The sequence below is a fragment of the Sciurus vulgaris genome, assembly GCF_902686455.1.
Source record: "Sciurus vulgaris genome assembly, chromosome: 9".
NCBI lineage: Eukaryota > Metazoa > Chordata > Mammalia > Rodentia > Sciuridae > Sciurus > Sciurus vulgaris.
Window position 1 is genome coordinate 91,099,066 of NC_136469.1, and position 22,767 is coordinate 91,121,832.

At 34.0% G+C, this 22,767-nt stretch overlaps 1 protein-coding gene across 1 annotated transcript in view; it reads left to right on the forward strand.

Moving 5' to 3' along the window:
* LOC306669136 (transmembrane protease serine 11G-like) overlaps positions 1-21,772 on the forward strand; it is a 32,623-nt gene extending 10,851 nt beyond the window's left edge. The window contains exons 2-10 of the mRNA XM_079153019.1: positions 4,402-4,523; positions 5,543-5,661; positions 8,863-8,930; positions 9,506-9,666; positions 13,191-13,229; positions 14,052-14,223; positions 15,228-15,487; positions 19,132-19,274; positions 21,251-21,772. Coding sequence (XP_079009145.1) covers positions 4,402-4,523; positions 5,543-5,661; positions 8,863-8,930; positions 9,506-9,666; positions 13,191-13,229; positions 14,052-14,223; positions 15,228-15,487; positions 19,132-19,274; positions 21,251-21,412 — 1,246 coding nt within the window. The 3' untranslated portion in view covers positions 21,413-21,772. The remainder of the gene's footprint in view (positions 1-4,401; positions 4,524-5,542; positions 5,662-8,862; positions 8,931-9,505; positions 9,667-13,190; positions 13,230-14,051; positions 14,224-15,227; positions 15,488-19,131; positions 19,275-21,250) is intronic.
* The last annotated feature ends 995 nt before the right edge of the window (positions 21,773-22,767 follow it).

Sequence of the window (22,767 nt, forward strand, 5' to 3'; positions counted from 1 at the left end):
GATTTTCCTGGGATGCCATGAACCCATTTAGTCCTCTCCCTGGCATAGTCTGACCAAAGCTAAATGCGTGGAAATGGAAAGATTAGAGAAAGGCAAAAGCCAAGAAGGAAAGAAAAGGGAAATGTTCTTTAATGATTTTTTTTAAGAATAAAATTTGTAATCGTAACATGATTCCAGAAAAATGCTTACTTTCATTTTTCCTCCTGCCGTGGATGAAAAAATTCATCTCCCGTAAAACTCTCTGATTTTGTGTTTCAAATAGCTTATGACTGTCTCCCACTTTACTGTACATTCTTTTATTTAATAGACAAATATTTACCACGTACCTAAGAGGCACATGCTTCCACCTGTCTAGAATAGCCATTGAAATTAGTCACAGTTTAAGTTAAACTTAAGTTATTGTAAATAGAAATAGGGAGAAAAATTTTAGTTTGAAAAATTTAGGAATAAATATTTTGGAGTGTCTCTGCATGATTAAGAAAATAAACTGAAATATTTTTCACTGTGACACCTAAGACTATTATTTGGTCACAATAATGTTTCCGCTGTTAGAAGCATAATAATTCAACGACTAATCACATCTTCTGGAAGATGTAAATGTTGTTGCAAAATAAGCTTCCTCTTTATGAATTGTTTTCTATATCTGACTCAGAGAGAAAGACATGAAGAGGGTGGGTCCAGCGTTTATAACCTTTAAAAAAAATTATTTTTTTAGTCATTGTTTTAGTCAGCCTTATTACTTCTGTGACCAAAAGACCAAACAAGAATAATTTTAGAGGAGGAAAAGTTTATTTGGAGGTCACGGTTTCAGGGGTGTCAGGTCCATAAATAACCCACTCCATTCCTTTGGGCCTGAGGTGAGGCAGAACATCAAGCTGCTCAGGACATGGCCACCAGAGAGAGACTCAGTTCAGCTCACCAGGAACAAAATCTAGACACCCAAAGGCATGTCCCCAGGGACCCACTTCCTTCAGCTACACCCTATCTGCCTATGATGATCACCCAGTTAATCCATTTAAGTGGATTAATGTGCTGATTAGTTAAGGCTCTCACAACCCTTCATTTCACCTCTAGACTTTCTTGTGCTGTCTGTCACATGAGTTTTTGGGGGACACCTCATATGGAAACTATAACAGCCTTTTTATCCTCTAGAAAAAGAAGTATTAGTTCTTCTCTGGAATTCTCTTAGAAATTTTCTGCAATTCTGGTAGCAGTTGGTGTACACTGTACTCCTCCTTTATAAGACTATAAATTCCTCTAAGAGAAGAGCTACTAAAGATTCTTCTCCATCTTCCCCTGTTTTGTACATAGTGATTCTTAATCAATACCTCTGGAGCTAGCTAATAAATAAGTAGGCCTACCTACCATCTCAACTGCATACTCTGTTTTTGTCTTTGTTTATGCTCTTCCCTCTTCCTGAGGTACATGTCAGCCTTACCAATTAATTGCTCCTCATCAGCCTTCAAAGCCCAGTTCACCTGACAACTTCTCTTAGGCAAAAACCATTTGTATCCACTCATCTCTGATAGCATTTTGGGCATAATTCCACAATGATATGTAGCACTTTAATTATAGTAGTTATTTCATGTGACTAGATTATACATCCTTGAAGATATGAGAATGTATCTTTATCATTTTGAATCTGCAGCAGATGATTAATTGGCATGCAGAAGGAACTCACTAAAGATCAACTGAATGTGTTCATGATTGCCATGGCTTCTATTTTTTTTCTTTTTTTCCATTTTTTTTAATTAAAAATCATAAATTTACATAGGGCAATGTTGTTTGATTCATTCTGCTATTTTTCCCTTCCCCCACCCCTCCCACCCCTCTTTTCCCTCTATACAGTCCTTCCTTCCTCCATTCTTACCACCCTCCTTATCCCTAACCCTAACCCTAACGCTAACCCCTCCTACCCCCCATTATATGTCCTTATCCGCTTATCAGCGAGGTCATTCGTCCTTTGGTTTTTTGAGATTGGCTTATCTCACTTAGCATGATATCCTCCAATTTCATCCATTTGCCTGCAAATGCCATAATTTTATCATTCTTCATGGTGGAGTGATATTCCATTGTATATATATGCCACAGTTTCTTTATCCATTCATCAACTGAAGGGTATCTAGGTTGGTTCCACAATCCGGCTATGGTGAATTGGGCAGCTATGAACATTGATGTGGCTGTATCTCTGTACTATGCTGATTTTAAGTCCTTTGGGTATAGGCCAAGGAGTGGGATAGATTCTTTATATATTCTTTATATATTCTTTTTATATTCTTTATATATATATATATATATTTATATATATATTCTTTTATATTCTTCTTTATAGATTCTGGAAATTAGCGCTCTTTCTGAAGTATGAGTGGCAAAGATATTCTCCCACTCTGTAGGCTCTCTCTTCACATTACTGATAGTTTCCTTTGCTGAGAGAAAGCTATTTAGTTTGAATCTATCCCAGTTATTGATTCTAGCTTTTATTTCTTGTCCTGTTAAGGAAGTTTGGTCCTAAGCCAACAAGGTGAAGATTTGGACCTACTTTTTCTTCTATAAGATGCAGGGTCTCTGGTCTGATTCTGAGGTCCTTGATCCATTTTGAGTTGAGTTTTGTGCAGGGCGAGAGATAGGGGTTTAATTTCATTCTGTTGCATATGGATTTCCAGTTTTCCCAGCAGCATTTGTTGAAGAGGTATCTTTTCTCCATTGCATATTTTTGGCCCCTTTGTCTAGTATGAGAAAATTGTATTTATTTGGGTTTGTGTCCATGTCCTCTATTCTGTACCATTGATCTACCTGTCTATTTTGGTACCAATACCATGCCGTTTTTATTACTATTGCTTTGTAATAGAGTTGAAGATCTGGTATTGCGATACCCCCTGCTTCGCTCTTTCTACTGAGGATTGCCTTAGCTATTCTGGGTTTCTTCATGGCTTCTATTAATAGAGTAGATGGGTATTTTCATCAGCTCTTACCTGTGCCAAGTTTCATTCCCACTCTTCTTAAGACACTTCAGATGTTTGCAGATTGTATTGCTTTTCTCCTGCTGCCAACCAAAAAGTCACAGGCCAGTGTGACTCTAGATCTTTTCAGAAACTCAGCTGAACTCAGAATTAGTGCTATCTGAATACTTAGCAGAGCTCCAGTTGAAGGTTCTGGGATTGAAAACTACCTATGAATTCCCATTTGCCCAAAATCAAGGACATTGAAAACATTTCTCCCCTTCCAAATTATCATTCCCTAAACTGATTTCTTCAGTTATTTACTGGGGCTGACTTTCCTCTTTACTACTACCAGGCATTAATCCCAGAAAAGTAATTCTTCTTGTTAATGTACAATTTTGACAGAACGAGAACCAGCACCTTGAATTCTCAGAACCACATTCCTGTCTACTTTCCCTTTTCACTGGACAACACATATTGGCATTAAGCTAGCCTGCCTCAACTCCATATTGTTCAGAAAATTTTTTTTAGACCTTGGTTCCTGACAGTGGCATGGGACAGAATTTTGTCACAGCACCTGTTTCCACAAGGTTGTCCAAAATATCAACCTCTTGCTTATCACTTTCATGTTTTTTACCATATATGAAAAAATAGTCACTGATACTATTATTGTCTTAATATTTTTCTTTAAATTGAGTTTATGCTTACTCAAATAGATGTAACCTTATCCTAAGCAGTATCATCTATAAAAATCACAGACTTGAAATGTAACCCTATGTGGTAGATAATATCATCATGTCATACCAGAGTACTGGGCCCAGTGTCTCAAGCTATCACGATTTACTTGTTTGTTTATAATATCAATAACTTTTTCTTGGTTTTTCTGATTATTTTTTCTTCATAATTTTCTTCTATTTTATTTTCTTAAATTTTCTATATTTTAGATGTTCTTCATATGCATCACAGATTGTACCTCCTAAAAATGAGAGCAATGAGTTTAAGTATAAAGGTATGAAACAAAGCTCTAACAGCCCAATATTTCTGGCTTTGTCAATATTTAGCTAGGAGGTTTCAGTCATCTCTGGACTTCCATCTGTTCATGTTAGCATGAGAAGAGTGACTGAGATGCTTCCTGAAGTTCATTGTGATCTGAAACAAATGGGCCAAATACATGATATTAGTTTGCTTACAAAAATACTAAATTTCAGAATATATAGTATTATGGACAGAAAATATGTGAAATAACATTTCATTGTAGAATAATGCTGACTTTCTAATGTCAAAATATAAAATTAAATGCCAATTCAACTTTTCATAGAATTTTTCTAGTATTCTATAAAATAACACATCCAAATGTTAGCAAGTATAATATGAACCAAGAATTACAGAAAACAATATTCTACACCAAAAAGAATAGTCATAAAGTCCTATTTGTTTTTAATATGTATCTCTTTTTCAAAAGACCAGGGATACTGAGTGGAAGAAGAAGTTCATTGAAACCATGGCCGATTGCCATTATTATCACAACTGTTGTGTTGGCTCTGGCAATAATTATTTGTCTCCTTGTTTATTTTTTGGCATATGGTAAGTATCTATCCCATTGTTTTTTGGAAATTTGAAGACTCTATTTCAAAACCTTAATATTTTTTAATATTTAAGAATGAAATTTGAATTCGAGTAATTTTACATACATTTGGGAAATAATAATCCTTAATGCATAAAAATTATTTCAAGCACTTAAAATCTGGTATGGTTCCTACAATAGTATCTCTCAAACAATGCACATATTTACATGCTATGTTATTTTATATTACAATAATACTCAATATGCTGAGAGCAAAAACAGTTTTAGTAGAAATTTTAACTTTGAGGTCAATTTATGAGATATTCCACCATTAATTAGTAGCTTAAAAGTATGAATGATCACAAATAGGTGTCAGAATACAATTTAAAACCATGGTGACTATGAAACATGTGATCTTAAAAAAGGGTTAGGGGAAGATATTTGCCACAGCTATTCAATGCTTCATATTTAGTTGTTCATCAATTACATGACTGTCTTAGTCTGCTTAGTGTTGCTATAACAAAATATCTGAAGCTGGTACTTTAATTTAGAGGCTTCTTTAGCTCACAATTCTAGAGGCTAGATTGGGTGACTGTACCTGGCAAGGAACCCTTGGTTACATCACAACACAGTGGAAGCATCAGCATAAGAGGACATGTAAGAGGTGAGTAGTACCTACAGAAGAAATCAGGTGACAAGAGAGGAAGCAAGACACAAGGGAGGGACCAGTCTTGATTCTTTGTAACAACCCACTTTCACTAATCCACTCCTCTGAAAACTAACCCATTCTTTAAGACCAGAATTAATCTCGTCACAAGAGCAGTCATGAGCCAATTGCCTCCCACTAAGCCCTACCTCTTAGAGGTTCTACCATGCTTCAGTAACAACATTGGGGATAAGATTTCCAACACATGAACCTTTGGGGCATAAATTAATCCAAACCATAACAATGACTTTTTTTGTTTTCATCCCCTCTACTTATGTGTATACATTTCAAATAAACTAGACATAAATAATTTGTTTCTGTTTTTACTTCCAGATCAGAAGTCTCAGTATTACCAGGCCTCCTTTCGGATTACCAATATTGAATATAATCCTGATTTTTCTGTAGAACACTCAAAACTTAGGACTAACCTGAAAAATAAAATCATTAATGAGGTAAGTCTGAGCTTTACTGTTATCATTGCTACCCTGGAAATTTTGATTGGTGTGGTGGTGGAATGGAGGACAGGAGTATGGGATATTTTTTACAGAAAGCAATATATTGAATTGGAGACAGCTCAACCTTTTAAGTCAGTAACATCTAGATTTATATTCCAATCTCATGAGAGCAAGAGGCAAATTCAGAGTGTTTAACTAGGTTGCAAATTACAATATTCAATACCCAGTTACATTTTAATTTTAGGTCCTCCTGAAAATGTCTTCATGTAGTGTTTGAAACATATTTGTAATTTAAAAATCATTCATATTTATCTGAAATTCAAATTTAACTGTATTTTTATTTCCTAAGTCAAGCAACTATAACCAATTTTATTTCAGAAAGTCTAGAAAAAAGTACACTGAACAAAAGATAATTGCACCCAGAGACTAAAACACATAAGTCCAACAGAAAAACCAATAGCTAGAATACAAAACAAAATATGAGTCATCTAAAAAATAGCTGCATCATTTAGGCACAAACAACATTACCACATACCATTTATTAAGAACCTCCTCTACAGATGACCCTGATGCACTTTCATTAGGTAACTTCCATCAAACATCTACTCTGAAAATATACCGTGGAAACACACAGAACAGCTCTTCTGCTGAAGATTTTAGCCATATCCACAGGCTCTACTGTACCCAGCACTGATCAGAGATAGAAGACCATTACTGCCAAGTTCAAAATATTTCTTCAGTCATTTCACAATCTGAAAAATGATGAAATGGGTTGAAGAATGCAACTGAGTAGGATGGGAATGTCTTTTCAAAACCAAATCCTAAGGAAATTTTGATTAGAGAAGAAGAAAAAAAAGCAGGGCAGCATTTAGAATATTTTGCTACATGAAACTATGTATTGAACCCAAATCCATGGAGTTGGAAACATCTAGATTTATGTTCCAATCTTATCCTGTCACCATAACAACTTTAAAAAAGTAACTTGACTCCTCAAAGTTTTGACTATAAACTGAAGCTAAAGTCACCCACCTCTCAGAGTTTTCTAAAGATAGATACATTTAATAAAAAGCATGAAATGTCTTATTTCACGTTAGCATCTGTTTCCAGTGCTCTCACAAAAATGTAATACCCTTTTTCTAGACCTTAACACCTTACAGTAACATTATTATTGTATATGTCTAAGCCCCCTCTGGACTTGTGAATTCATTCGTGCTGGGACTGGCTCTACCTAGTATTCCTGGTGCTTCTCAGAGCCTGTCATATGGTAGGATTTCATCAAGGGGATGATTAATAAGTAAATGACTCATTCATTATTAGGGATCCTGCCCTCTAAAGTGCAAGTGGAGACAACATAGAAAAGGAAGTGCAATAATTTAGACCACAAGTCAGAAAACTTTTTTGTAAAATGCAAGATACTAAATATTTTTGGCTTTGCAAGTCATAGTCTTTGTGTAATTACAGCTGTCATTGTACCATGAAAGCAGTCACAGAAAATACATAGCAAATGAGTGTGACTATGTTCCAATAAAACTTTATTATGAACACTGAACTTTGAGTTACTGGAAAATGTTAAATGTCAGAAAGTATTACTCTTCTTCTGAATTTTTTTCAACTATTAAAAGAAGTGTGGACACCATTCTTAGATTATGGGCAATACAAAGCAATGGCAGGCCAGATTTGACCTTTATAGTTTATTGACCCCTGATTTAGAGTATGTTATAGCTACAGTAAATATTTCCCTAAAATAAATAATTAAAACAAGTACCTAAACTGAATTTTACAGATTTCTTCTGAAATTCAAGAATACAGACAATATACTATGTAATAGCATATAACAACAATGCATGTGTATGTTAAATCTGGAAGTGCATATTCCAAAAATATAAATAAATAATTGGTTCTCTAGGCTGTGATTTATAAGTGGTTTTAATGCTTTTTATTATAGTTTTCTATATTGACTACTTTATACATATTTTTACAATGCACATGTATTAGTGTTGTCATATAAACTACATATGTATATACAAAACTGTTTCCCTAAAAAAGTTTCCCTTCTAGCTGAGACAGAAGGATCGCAGGTTCAAAGCCAGCCTCAGCAATGGAGAGGCACTAAGCAACTCAGTGAGACCCTGTTTCTAAATAAAATATAAAATAGGGCTGGGGATGTGGCTCAGTGGTTGAGTGCCCCTGAGTTCATTTCCTGGTACCAGCTCCCCAACCCAAAGAATATTTTCCTTCATGGTCAAAAAGGAAACACATGGCCATTTATTTTTAAGTAGCTATTGATTTGTTAATGAACTTCTTACCAACCTGTCCAGTATGATATCACACAACGTTTCTCTATGAAAATTACATATATTAAATTAGATGAGAGGAAAGCACTTGACACACAACCTGTTGCACAACTTGGCAGTTCTTTTCTGATTTGTTGAATTATCTATTCAGACTTTGGTTCACTTAATGTTTGGCATATGATCAGTTGTTTTCCTGAGAAGCTAGCTTAATGAGCCAATGGTAATGCATAGGCTTGTAAGACCACAGGTCCTAGTCCAAGCTACGATTTTATAAAGGCATAGTTCAATCTAGGAATTTGCACCACAGAGAAATTATCTCATGAGGAAAGCTAAAATAACATACAGTGGCATTTACAGTCTTATCTATGTATTCATTTTTTGCATTTCTCATGATAAATAATTGATTTTTGAGAAATATCTAATACATACACGTTCTCCTCCCATCATTTATCACAGAATCCGAATTCAACCTAAATTGTTTCACTAAAATTTAAATCTGATCCTTCAGTCACATCCAAGAGACTGATGATTGAGTTTGAATGATATTGACTGATGAGCAGGTAATGAGTCCATACATATCAAGGCTTTCAAAGTTACTCATTCTCTGCACCTCCAAAGCCTTCTATATGTTAAGATAGGTTATTGAAATACCTGTCTTAATTCAACTCTTCATTTTGATCATCTTTTAACATATGGCAAGTTGTTCAAATATGATTATCCAATTACAGGGATGATTTTATGACAACAAGATTATGCCCAAATGAACTTTTTGGGAATAACAATCAATATTGAAGTAAATAATATTTGTATCACAGTGGGCTTTGAATAAGAATTTTTGTGATATTTTGAAATGTGTGAAATTCATATTTAACAAAATTCTATCCTGATTTTTTTCTTTCCTCAGATAGATAAGATATTTCAAACTTCCAGTTTAAAGCATCATTACATCAATTCTCATGCTGTCAACTTTAGGTAATCACAACTAATTAATTTGTATGATGGAAAAGGCAACTTTGAATTATCTAAAGATCTTAGTTACACCAAAAGAAAAACTAGCATAACATTATTAAATTGTTATTTCTCCTATATAGAGTATCTATAGTGGGAGTGTTTCATGAATAATTGTGAAATATATTCTATGACTTTAGCATTTTAATTAAAGATTCTGAAAATCATTAAGTACTTCTATCAATTGTACTGAATTTTTTTACAGTAAGCAACTATCATATTTTTTAAACATGAGTATATATTCACACGTATATGATATACACACAAAATTAGTTGATTTAACAAACACTTTTGATGTGTTTTTCCAGGAAAAAATTTTTAGAACTTTCAGATAGTCTCCTCTCGATGAAAGTCATTAAGTTTTGTAAGCAGGGAACCATACAGGAATTAAATCTGTTTAATATGGAAAGTGAAAAAATTCATGACAATAAAATGTCTAGAATATTTATGTTGTACTTTCTTAAGTACATTTAAGTATGAAGGTATAACATAATTACTATGGCTTGGACCTCACTCATTCTGGTGTCTTTGTTTTTCAGGCCAAGTAACGATGGTTTGAAAGCAGATGTACTGCTTAAATTTCAGTTTACTTCTAACAATGTAGACACTATAAAAAGGCAGGCTGATGACATTTTACAAAGGAAGTTGAAATCAAATGAGAGCTTCTTGAAGAAAGACCCTTCATTACCTTATCTTAGAGGCAAGAAATACTGCTTTTTTCCTTCTTTTATTATAGTTAATGATTTTAACAACCTTCTCATTTACAGAGAAATTATCTTTATTTCCCCATAAGATGAAACCACTTTCATTTAAGAATTTCAGTGCCTTGATGATAAACAAATTTCCACATGACACCAAAGATTATCTTCCTTCTTCTAGTATGGAAATAAATATTAAAAAAAATAGTGTGATAAGACAAAAATAATGGTATTTCTTCCCTTTTAAATAATATTAGTGGAATTCTTTGGAGTAAGAATGCATGGGGTACAAACATACACTCTTCTTTGAATACAGTAATCTGTAAGATGTGCTATTTTCCAATGCTTTCTCCAATCTGAATCCCGAATGTGAGAGTGGGGTAGACACATGAACTATAATATATGGAAAATGAACATGATATGGCCTAAGTGGGAAAAAAAAGCCCTGACATTTTAGATTACTCTATCATATCCTTCCTGCAGCACACAAGATAGGATTAGCCCAAGACATGGAGTGGGCAGGAGAAGAGATGCCAGACCCTGATAGGACCTGTCTCAGGCATAAAGACACTATCTCACTTTAGACACGGACATTAAAAGCTGGTTGATAAATGTTTGAGTTATGAGACTAAACAAAGTTCATTATAATTCCCAGACGATGCTAGCCTATGAATTATCTTCAAAGTTATCATATTTTAGCAGAACTTGTTTAAGTTATGTAACAAGATGAGAAGTCTGATAGAAAATTACAAGTTACCAATAAATCTTCCCTCAGTACTTTTTCCCAAAACTGTTTCAGAGGATTAGATCAGTTATAATATGTTAATAGAAGAGAAAATTATATTACAGATTTGGCCAAAGTCAGAAAGAAGAAAAAAATACCTTGAAGACAAGAACTTGAGGTCTCTATAATGCCTAACATCTAGTTCTATTAGTCATGCAGCTAAAACAGAGTGGACTCTGAGTCTGTGCACTGAACTGTAGATAGCAAAGATAAGACTTCCTCAAGGAAAGGTTTTGTTGAGGAGATGCAGGTATGTGTAAAAAGTAACTTTATTTTTAAGAAATTTAATTTCGATTTTTAAGTTGCTGTTAAGTCATTTCTGAATCTACACCCCACCCCTAGGACATTAGGGGGATCTAGGCCCTTCACACTGTTGCTGGATGAGGGTTAGGGGGTTTAAGTGTCAGTCACGGGTCTATGTAGGCATTTGTTGATCTCTTTACCATCAGATCTCAGTTGCCTGTCTAAACAAGTTATTGTTAGATATCCCCATTCCATTTACAAGACCCTCAGGGTGGTAATTCTTCCTAATACTTCTGTGCTTCACAAGGATGCTTGGCAATTTGAATTGTATGTTTTTATTTCGTCTCTGCAAAAGGCTATAATTCCTTGAATGTAGGTTCTGTAGTCACAAGCCCATCCCAAGATTAGAATAGCATTCGACATAGGGTACAAACTCAGTATTTTATTAAAATGTTTGATTTTTAACTCTGAAGACTGTGACTATATTTTTTCTAGCTTATAGTTGTAGATGGACAGAAAGGCTTTATTTTATTTGTTTATTTTTAATGTCATGCTAAAGATTGAACCCAGTGCCTCACACATGCTAGGTAAGTAGTCTGGCTCTGAGCTACAGCCCCAACCCCAGCTTGTAGGCTTCTTTTATGGCTATCTGACAAATTATTTTCAGAATACAGTTGTCTCTCAGTAGCAAGCCCCTTACATAAAGTGGCATAGTATTTTCATATAACATACACAATCCTCAAATGTACTTTAACTCATATTTAGATTACTTATAATATCTAATATACCGCAAATGTATGCAAATACTTGTTATACTATATTATTTAGGGAATATGACAGGAAACAATGTATATGTTGTCATAGAAAACTTTTTTCAAATATTTTTGATCCAAAGTTGGTCAAATTTACAGATGTGAAACCCACAAATAGAGGGTGTCAACTGCAATTATATTTATAGAAAATTGGGGAAAAGTTGGTTTTCACAATCTTTTCTAAAATTGGAGCTATTCAACTTTTTCATTCTGAAAGAGGAGCACATCTATTTCATAATGTTCATATATGGGATGTAGCCCTGTCATAAAAGTTGAGCAACAATTTCTGAATGCACAGAGATGAGTTTAGGGTTAAATTACAATTATTTATGAATTAATCTTAACCCCACCCCTCCAGGGCATAGGACTCAGTAAATTAGTAGTTATTATTATTGTTCATTTATTCACTCACAAAGTGTATTTTGGAAGTCTACTTGAGTCAGGAATGGAAGTCTCTGTCCTCATACAACTACTATTCTAATCGCAGTAAGAAAGACAATAACCTGAACAGTAAGTGAATAAACAGACTAATATTAAACACTGTGAAACCCCATGCAGAGAGCAGAAAAATAGGAGGCTATGTTAGATTTGGTTGTCATGGAAAGTCTCTCTGAAGAGGGAATTTTTAAGCTGAGATTTGATTGACAACCATAAAAAGACCAAGGGAAAAGCATTCCTGATGAAGGGGCCAGCCTGAACAAAGACTTTAGGTATGAACGACCTCCACTCAGTCAAGAAACAGAAAGACCAAGGTGGCCACTAAGTAATGGCTCAGAGCAAGAGAGCTGTTCAGAATGACATTAAGAACATAAATGGCGACTTTGTCACATAGGTTGAGGAAGGAAGTCTGGGTTTATTCTAAAGGCTAGAGAGGCTATTAGGAGATTATTATTATTATTATTATTATTATTGGCAAAATCTCATTCCCAGATTTACTCAGACTTCCTAAGCGTAGTATTTTCAGGTGATCTCAGTGTTCCTCTTTGGAGTCTGACTATATTAAAGACATTCATTTGCAGGCTTACCAAAACTCTAGGCCAGCTTTCATCTTAACGCAGTATGGGTCTGGATTCTCATTATACTGGTCAGCACAAGAAACAGTAAAAGTAACTTGGGGGAACGGTAACAGATTGTACTTTTTCTCTATTTTACTTTATGAGCAACAGGACTAACAAGGTACCATGTTTTGAGGATTTATTAGTATACTGGTGGATTTGGGTTCCACAGGAGCTTCTTTGGACCAATCTTAGATACCAGGTTTCTAGGATGACCTGAATACCTTTACTATAACCCCACCATGCAAATTAGGACCTGAAGAAATGTCTCCAGATATATAATAGTAAGCATGTGACACTGGTCCTAGACCTTGTTTAACTTCTGTTTTTATAAATTGGTATGGCATTAATTAAGTTGATGGAGTTCTCCTCCATGGAAAACAATATCCTTCTCTATGCCCATGATTATACAGTCGCGAGTCAGGATTTTCCTAGAGTTTACAGGTGTCAGAAGAATTTAATTTAATTTAATTTAACTACTTTGGGTAGAATTTTATTCTACTAACTTTAAGTTAAGTATTTCCTGACTAATACAGTTCTTCCCAAGCAGCAAAAATTTTATCATTATGCATAGTATTTTAAATTAAAACAGTTCCATCACCAAGCAATGAATTTGTTTTTATTTTTTCCAGAAATAAATGAAGCACAAGCAGAACATATTCTGAACAGTTGTAAGTCAAGAATATCATGGAAATTTTTATAAGTCAAAGAATAAAGAACATTCTTAGCCTTTCTCTATTTCCATGTTTACTATACTATATATTTTCTCAAATGTATATATTTTCTCTAAATTGATATGTAATTTGATTATCCTCAAGGGAAACAATTACTACTAATAGTTGGAAATTGTTCTTTGACAATATTTTCTCTTCTCCAAAGCAAGTTTCACTAATGACTTCTTTAACAATTTCCTTGTATTTTTTCATATTTATTTTTATCTGGCTCACTTTATTAAGGTAGAAAGTTGTGCTTAGAGTTAAATTATATCCACTAACTTTAATAGAAGATGCTTAAATTTATGCTATAGTAGTGTATTTTAAAGTATTTCAAGAGTATGATTATTGTTTTTCTGCAATAAATAACACTAAAAAATGTCCAATATCACTGAGGTAAATTATTGCACATTAAGTACACGATCCAGAAAAATATAAAAAAAAATTTAAGGGAAATTGCTTTAAAAACATAAAATTTGGTATTAAATAATTATTAAAATGTAATTAATTGGGGCTGGGGATATAGTTGGTAGAGTACTTGCCTCGAATGCACAAGGCCCTGGGTTCAATCCCCAGCAACACACACAAAAGAAAAATGTAATTAATTATTCAAAATAGGAACATCACACTTTCAATGTAAATGTTCATTTTTAAATGCAACGTTGATGTCAATGAAATTTTTCAAGGCAAGTCATATAAAAATGTTTCCATCTTTATGTACCAAACATACCTAGACAAGTCTATAACTCTGGAATTTGACATCTTTTTCCCTTCTGACAGGTTGTGGTTTAGGGAAGGAGTACCCACCCATGGAAAGAATTGCCGATGGCCAAGTAGCAAATAAAGCTGACTGGCCATGGCAAGCCAGTCTTCAGGTGGATGGGATCCATTTCTGTGGAGCATCTTTGATCAGTGAGGAGTGGCTCCTGACTGCTGCTCACTGTTTTGACACGTAAGTCCTCAGTCTGTACCACAGGATCATCAAATTCAGCTCTTTTTCTCACCTTCAAAGCTCAAAATTCTATCTTCTTTTCATTTCCTTCATGAACACCCAGAGCTTCCCAATGGCACTCACAATTGTCCACAGGTTTGGGAAGAAGTGGCAGTTACCAAGGAGTACTAGAAAATTTAGAGACAATCTTCACCTCCATCCAAAAATATATTCTTTAGTGATCTCAATTTTAAAGGAACAAGCCAACACTGGCAAAAATTAAACACTTTCACTAGTTTTCTTGAGATATACTGTAGATTTTTAAAAACTCTGTTAATAGTATTTATATCTGATTAACCCATATGAACATCTTTGGTGCTGCACTTTTATTCCCTGTATGGTTTTTGAAGCTTTAACATATGGGACCCTTGGAGATAATGAAGGCATACAGTAACCCTAGTGAAACTCACATAAATAAATAGGAACATATTCTGGTTAAAATGCTAAAAAAAAAAAAAAAAAAAAAAAAAAGAAGCAAAAGAAAACAATACATAAAATATATCTCCAATTTTATCTTTCTCAGACTCTTTTTCCCCCTTCCTCTCTCCATAGCTCCACATATATTTATATAGCTATGCAGGAATACATGTGTACATGCATGTCTATGAGAATATATGTAGGTCAATGTGTCTCGTATTTATTTATATTTTCTTCAATTAATCAGTATTATTTTATAATCAAAATAGCAAAAAATGTTTTTTCCTCTAAAAAATAGAAACTCCCCTCAAACTCTTCAAAGAGAGTAATTTAAACTACCATATAATGAGGACTGTATTATCAGCTAGTTGAAAGTAAAGCTTTTCGAGGGGAGAAGTTGTAAATAAGAAGGTGAGAATGTTCCAGTCAACCATCGCCTTCAAAAATGTGCCCTTTTCTCACACTAGTGCCCCATGACATCCAGAGTCCTGGCAACTCTAGACTAGATCAGAAATGAACACACTGTGCTCCTTTTAATCTGTGATCAGTTACAAAAACCCCAAACTATGGATGGCAAGTTTTGGAACAACCCTGAGTCCGCCGCTGATGAGAAGACAGGTGCAGTCGATCATTGTTCACGAAAACTACGCTGCCCACAAGCACGATGACGACATCGCTGTGGTGAAGCTTTCCACCCCAGTCCTATTTTCTGAAGACGTGCACAGAGTCTGCCTCCCGAATGCTACTTTTGAAGTCTTGCCTAAGAGTAAAGTGTTTGTCACTGGATGGGGAGCATTAAAGGCAAATGGTGAGTATCTCAGTAAAAATAACAAAGCGAAAAATGCAAACCTATACCTAGCTTCTTTTTCATGAAGATATGATATAAAGCATAAAATCAAAATATCCAGACACCCCATGTCAAATACAGCAAAAACAAACAAATGAAAACAGATATGTGGAATCTTAAAAACTTTGGCTGTTACTATTAGTAAAACACAGTACCTATATTTATTGTCATTTTTATGCACAATTTTGGAAACATGTTGGATTTGTCTTTTCAAAAATGAAAAATGCATATCTTTTCACATGACTTTTTTTCTTTATTTGCCATCATCCATGTGTAGAGATTCTACTATGGCTGCATGATTCATAAAGTATATGGTTTGCTGCCACGACCAGCGCAACCAAACTCTCAGGTTTCGGGAGGGGTGAAGGGGGATTGGAAAATAAAGATTTACAGATACAGATCATGAATATTAAGCTAGGATCAGGTGGAGCTCTGCTCTCTGATGGAGATGGAGATGTAAAGAGTGATGCAAGCAATGTTTATTTATATTTTTCGTTATTGGATTAAAGACTATGTAACCATTATTCTTTGTATTCAGGAAAGTTACAAACACTAGGACATCTATGCAGCTTTTCCACAGTTGCAATCCACAGTTGCAAAGTGCAACTGAGCTTTGTGTAGCTCTCAAGAAAATCCATTGTTTAAAGTTACTTTAAAGCTGGCAGGAACAGAAGGGGAGCAGGTGAAACATTGTGGTTGTCTAGCATGAGTTCCTTCCTTCCCAGGAGCTGTGTGCCTGAGATCAAGGTCAGAACTGATAGGACTCTTGCACAGAACCTCCTCATGCAGGGCATTGACATGGCAGCTAAGCATCCTGTGCCCTTGCACAGAAACATTCCCAGGCACTGGGCATGCCACAGCCATGAGACCATCAGGGACACCTAATCTCAATCACTACTGTCCACGGTTTGCAAGCACTGGTATGATAAACTTAAGTATAATGCAACTAAGTAGAAACAGCCTCAAGCAAGGAATCTGAATGATTATTCTTTACCTGGCACTGCCTACTAAATGGGGTCCTTCTGATTCATTTATCTATACAGCTATTCTTGAGTCTGAGACTTTATAATTTTACTTTATTATTAAAGTATGAGACTATGTTTTTACATAGTAACACACATAATAACATAATAACACATAATAAATTTCAAAAATAATCTTTCAGATCTTGATGAGTCTTCAGTTCCTGTTTCTTGGTTGGACTTTTTACATATGATTTAATCTTCCCTCAGATTACTGATTCTTATTCTAAGCTATTAATATAAATTTAAATCTTATTTATGTACTACTCACAGCATAGCATTGACCTACTCAATTTTTATCAATTGAGTTTTATAGAAATCTGCCTCCTTGCAACCTGCACTTGATAATTCTGACCTTGAATCCAGGTTGATACACTTTTGCCATATCCTGTTCTTCCTTATGTCTGAGGCATTTATATTGTTCTATAGGAAATGGTGACAAGAAGGAAGAGGAAATAAACCCATTGATTTTTAAAGCCACTTCAGTCAGAATAGAAATGGAAAGCATGTACCATTTGAATAGCACTGTTACACTTCCTTTTTGTCTAACTAAATAACTCCTCAACTCAGAGTTATAGTTTGGGAGTAATTTGGGATTTCATCATGAATTCTTCAAAGTCCAGTAGTATGCAGGTTAGTGTGCATTGAGATGGCTATGTATTCTAACAAGTTGCATATTTTTCAGATATAACATTATGAATTCATAAGACATCAGACTAAGGTTAACTACATTCATATACATATTTGATTATAGTTTCTTTCTATATTTTGAAACTGAGATAAGGACTACTCAGAATTTCTTCTCTCACCTCCCAAAACTTATTCAGTCTTTCTGATTAGAAATCTTCTTAGTAGATAGTTTAAAAAGCTAAAAATTTCTATTCTTTAGAGGTTTCTTCCTTGAATACTTGATAATATAGAATGACTTATACTTTTAATTGAAAGTTTTAAAGTTGGCATAAGAATTTGTAGTTTAAAACTAGCATCCTAGACAAATTGGCTAAACAAAAAATTGATATAAAGAAATTACAAGTATTTGGAATATAGCTGACTAAACCTGGGAATATCTAAATAAGTTTAAATGCCATTGTAGACAGCAATATAGTACTGAATATTGCTGAAGCACTTACACAATAAATAGATCAGACTATGTTAAAAAAAAAAAACTGTACAAAGAGCAGTTTGTGATCAGATTCTCTCTCTAGGAGCATTTCAAGCAAAATCAGAGATGGAGAGAAGAGAAAATGTTCAAAGACCCTTCCATACTTAAAGATAATGACTGAGGTAAAGAATTTCCCTAGACTCCAGATAATCTTCAAAGACTGTAGAGAAGTGGAACTTAGTTTTTCAGCAAGACAGCCATTATTAGGAGCACATATGTGCCAGTCGCAAAACAAAGAATTGGATTTCTGTATTCAAAAGTTTCTTATAAAACCTCCAGAAATCTAGGTCAGCTCTTCTAAGAGCTTTAACTTTCTCACTACCCATCATTAACGCTGAAGTACTTTAAGAGCATGAGGATTTTATGTGCATTATCCTATATCTTCAATTCACTCTTATAGTTTCCATTTATTGAGAACTGCACATGGGATGAGTCACCACCATAACTGATTTTACCTATTATATTTTACTCTCACATTAAACAAGTAACTTTTCCATGGGCACGTAGCTCTTAAATTGTGCAAATAAATATTCAAACTTACATCTATCAACTCTAAGACCAGGATTCTTAAACACAGAATTGCCCTGACTCACTTCTCAAATTACTACTCAAATGAATTCCTCATTTTCTCCTTAGTCTTCAAATCTATTACAGAGATCTATCTTTATGTGAATTATTAATATAATTTTTAAATAGAAGCTATTATGGGGAAATAAGAAAAATATAATGGCTAAAACAATATATATATTCAACTAACTACTTTTAATATTATTTTGAATCAATAAATATGAAGCTAATGAATAAAACATGATCTATTTCTTATCCTGGAATTGGTCACTTATTCTAGTATGTGTTCTGAACAGCAAAGTCAAGCTGTTTTCAGAGTAAATATAGTCTTTCTCATGAAACAACAAGATTCCATCAGCACTGAAGTCAGTTCCCAATAATACTGCTCTTCCTTAAAGATTCCCAATTCTATAAATATATGTGTCCCTTGTAAAGCAATGAGGTGGGTTTTCAGGTAAGTTATGACAAACCATCACAGATTCTCTCAGCTGGTAAGAAATACCCTGCTTCTAAATCTAACTTCATCTCCCACTTAGCTGTATGATCATGGCAAGACTTCTTACCAGGTAAGCTTCAGTGTCCTTATCTGAAAAAGTGAATATGCATATGTATCTTTGATGGTTGCTGCAAGGATCAATTAATATGGTAGGAGTACAAGTGCCGAATGTAAAGTCTACACATAAAAGGCATCCCAAAAAGGTAACTCAATTCTGAGCACTGTCATGCAGCCCAGCATTTTACAAACTCAGAACTAGTACTTTACCACTGATCCTTACTTTGGAAGACCCAATAATTAGCTATCATAACAACAAAGTGAAGATTCTTCAACTTTTTATTTTTTTTTCCTCAATTAGGTCCCTTTCCCAATACTCTGAGGCAAGTTCAAGTAGAGATCATAAGTAATGATGTATGTAATCAAGTTAATGTATATGGTGGTGCTGTATCATCAGGAATGATATGTGCTGGATTCTTAACAGGAAAACTAGATGCCTGTGAGGTAAGAATAGTCTCAAATTCAAAAAATGACTCTGTTGAATAAGGATGACCTTACTAACCACATGTCACATCACATGATTCTATGAAATTAACTTATGGAGGAGATTCTATGAAATTAACTTACATAAAAAGAAGGGATGAAGAACCATAAGACATACACCTCATTTAATACTTTATGGAACAAAAATTAGAGTTTTGATTAGAGGAAAGTAATGGAAACAGATAATAGAAACCAAGCTAGGAAGCCATGCACTCAATGCTTCAATGCATGTTCAAGGGTTAGGTATCTAATCACTACTAATTGCAAGTTGTGTGAGATGGGATCTTTAAATAGCTCCATGGCCAATGAAGTTTTACCTCACTGATACCTAAATCTTTGACTTTAAGTAGTGTACATACAGATAGAATTACACTATTTAGAAACAAATAAAAACTAACATATTTATGTAGACTTATTCCTATTAGAGTGCTATCTCACCAACCATATCTAAAAACTAATTAAATAGCATTTTCCCCAATAAAACATTAATTTTAGGTGATAAGTATAATTTAAGGAAAACACCAAGTCTGGTTATTTAAAGTACTAAAACCAAATAACTAAAAATAATAAAGATTTTACCTGTAGTACTTGAAACTGGATACAACAATTTAGTGATTCTTTGAAGAATAACATTGCTTTGAGAATTTGATATATACATATGCACATTTTTTATATGCAGAGATACCACTATTGATCTGCCATTGACTTGTCTTGTCATGTGAGGGTAATAAACATTCTTTTGCTTATTGATTCAAAAATTTTTGTGACTTGTGAGCACTGTGGCGGTTGTTGAAGGAAACATAAACATTTAAAAAGAATTACAATGCATTTACAATCTAGCACACAAGTAACTAAACCAGAGGAGGAGATGTCAGGATTTGCCTAAATATTCTGAAATGCAAGTTATCCTTACACTTCCTAAGAAGGAGAAACAACATAGTGATCAAAAATAAAACTAGATTGTATGACTTAGAGAAGAAACATATACATGTAAATGTACATACAGATGTTTTCTTTCATGGGTTCACTCTCCCTTGCTTCCTTTCACTATTAGTCCAGTAAAACATTGAGGACCTGAATTAGGAAGTGGGCCTGAGGGCACTAGGAGTCGAGGATTGTTTTTGGTAGATCAGGATTTTCATACTGTATGCACCAAACACTGGAGGGGACCAGGAGAAATGGAAAGAAAAACAGAAGGGAAAGGGGCGAAAGACATAAGACTCTAGAACCCTGTGCCTGCTCAAACAGGATCATTTCTCTTACTTAAGAAACTTAAAATAGACTTTCACATGACATTTGTTTTGGATGAATTGGTCCATTGCTAAAAAAAAAAAAAAAAAAAAAAAAAAAAAAAACACTTAAAATCCCTTGTCTAAACCTTGGGTTAAAGATAACAGAGAAGTTCTCATGATTTAAATACTTTACCCTGTTCATTAGGGCTAGGATTCAACCTTAGTTTCAAGCAAAATCCTTTCAGTAATAATCAGTGCATATTTGATACAACATCCCAGATACCTATCAATTAGTGTGAATAGAACAAAGTGAGATTCTAATTCAAGTAAGAGATTATTCCTAGCTAACAGAGTTTGGAGAGTTGTCATGGAGAAAGGGACATGTTAGTTGAATCTTAAAGTCATTGCTTATGTAAGAATTGCTTGTCTAGATAGTTCGCTTTGTGGTCCCTGTTTAGGCAGAGAGAAACTAAAAATTTACAAAGGTAAAACTAAAACCTTATTCTTCTTCACATAATTTTCCAGTGGAAAGCATTAGCAGAACATAAGAAATAAATTCAATTATCATATTAATACTAATGGAAGGTAAAATAAAATTAGTTTCACATATTTCAATTCAAATTATTAATTTTACTTAGATGCCAATTGACTCTCATTTCTGCACCCTTTCATTTATCACATTGACCATATTTTCTTCTTCTTCAGGGTGATTCTGGAGGACCTCTGGTTATTGCACAGGAGAGAAACATCTGGTATCTAATTGGAATAGTAAGCTGGGGTATTGGCTGTGGAAAAGAAAACAAGCCTGGACTTTACACTAGAGTGACTCATTATCGGGACTGGATTAAATCTAAAACCAACATCTAATGCAACAACTACCTCTATAACCAAACTGTAAATGTCATATGTGGTCTCCAGCAACATGTGTTCAGTGTGTATTGCCTTTCATATTATCATTAAGTTCCAGATGCAAATAAGTGTGGTCTGTTGCCCTTCCCCTTTAAAATGAAGAAAGTAGATTTTCAAGTCATCTGAAGTGATTTGCTGACCATGAGTACAGATGATACTATTAGCTTCACAAAAATCTGCCATTCTTGCAAAGTGTGTCTGATTATCTATTGCTCATCTTTCCCCACAATTCATTTTAGAGTAATCTGGCAGTTTAACCAGATAAGTACCAACTGACTAGGCATTCTCTACATTTTTTTCTGACAGAGCATGCTTTCCTACCCAGGTGACTCCAAGTTTTTGTCTTCTGCATCAAAAAATCCTCAAAAAGAATCTCTTGGTCCACTGACTAGGCAAATCAAGATAGTTTTGGCCAATGTTGACACAAATGAGGGAGGAACCACTAGACCTGAAACTAGGACTTAAGAGTTGACACTGTTGTGAGACTATCCATTTTGCCCTTAGATGTGCATTTAACTTCTCTTTGAAATTTGAAAATAGATACGTACATTTTCATTCAATGGTGCAAATTTTAATTTCTTTGAAATACACTGAGGTATATTTTTAAGTAATGAATAAATTCTTGGATCAGATAGCTGGAGAATAGTCACATATTGCCTTTCATAGGATTCTTCTCTAAACTGTGTAAAAAATGCCTGTAGTCAGAAATCAAAGGCAAAGTTTCTTGGCCTTTTCATTGAGAATGTAAAGAGTCAAGAATTTAATAAGAAGCAGCTACTTTTAGCTCCATCTCTGAAAAGAAGAGAAGTTCCAATCCTGTGTAAATTTACTTTTAACATGCATTCAATATTTCTTAATTCATTTTATTTAAATGGTTTTATTGTTAAACAGCTTCAGACAATTAATAAGCCTGTGGAATTGGAAGTAAATACAATTTAGATATTCATAACTTGCATGGGAAAGCAAAATAAAGTTATATACTCATAAACAATTTGATGTAAAATTTTTGTAAAGACCTTATTGTACAGTATTTAAATTTAGTTTTAAAATGGCAGACTTTTTTAAAGAATGGTATTTATAGAAAATATTAAGATAATAAGAAAGCATCTTTGGAATAGCTTAATTTTATGATAAAATTATCATTTTCATATGTATTTAATTGCATATTTTGTAGTACTATATGTGACTATAGACTAGTATTAAACAAAATTCAAGAGTCTCTCTTACCCCATGAAATATTACATTTTATATATTTGTGATAATAAATTCAAACTCATTCTCTCTGAATCATCACTGAAATATATGTAGGTTTT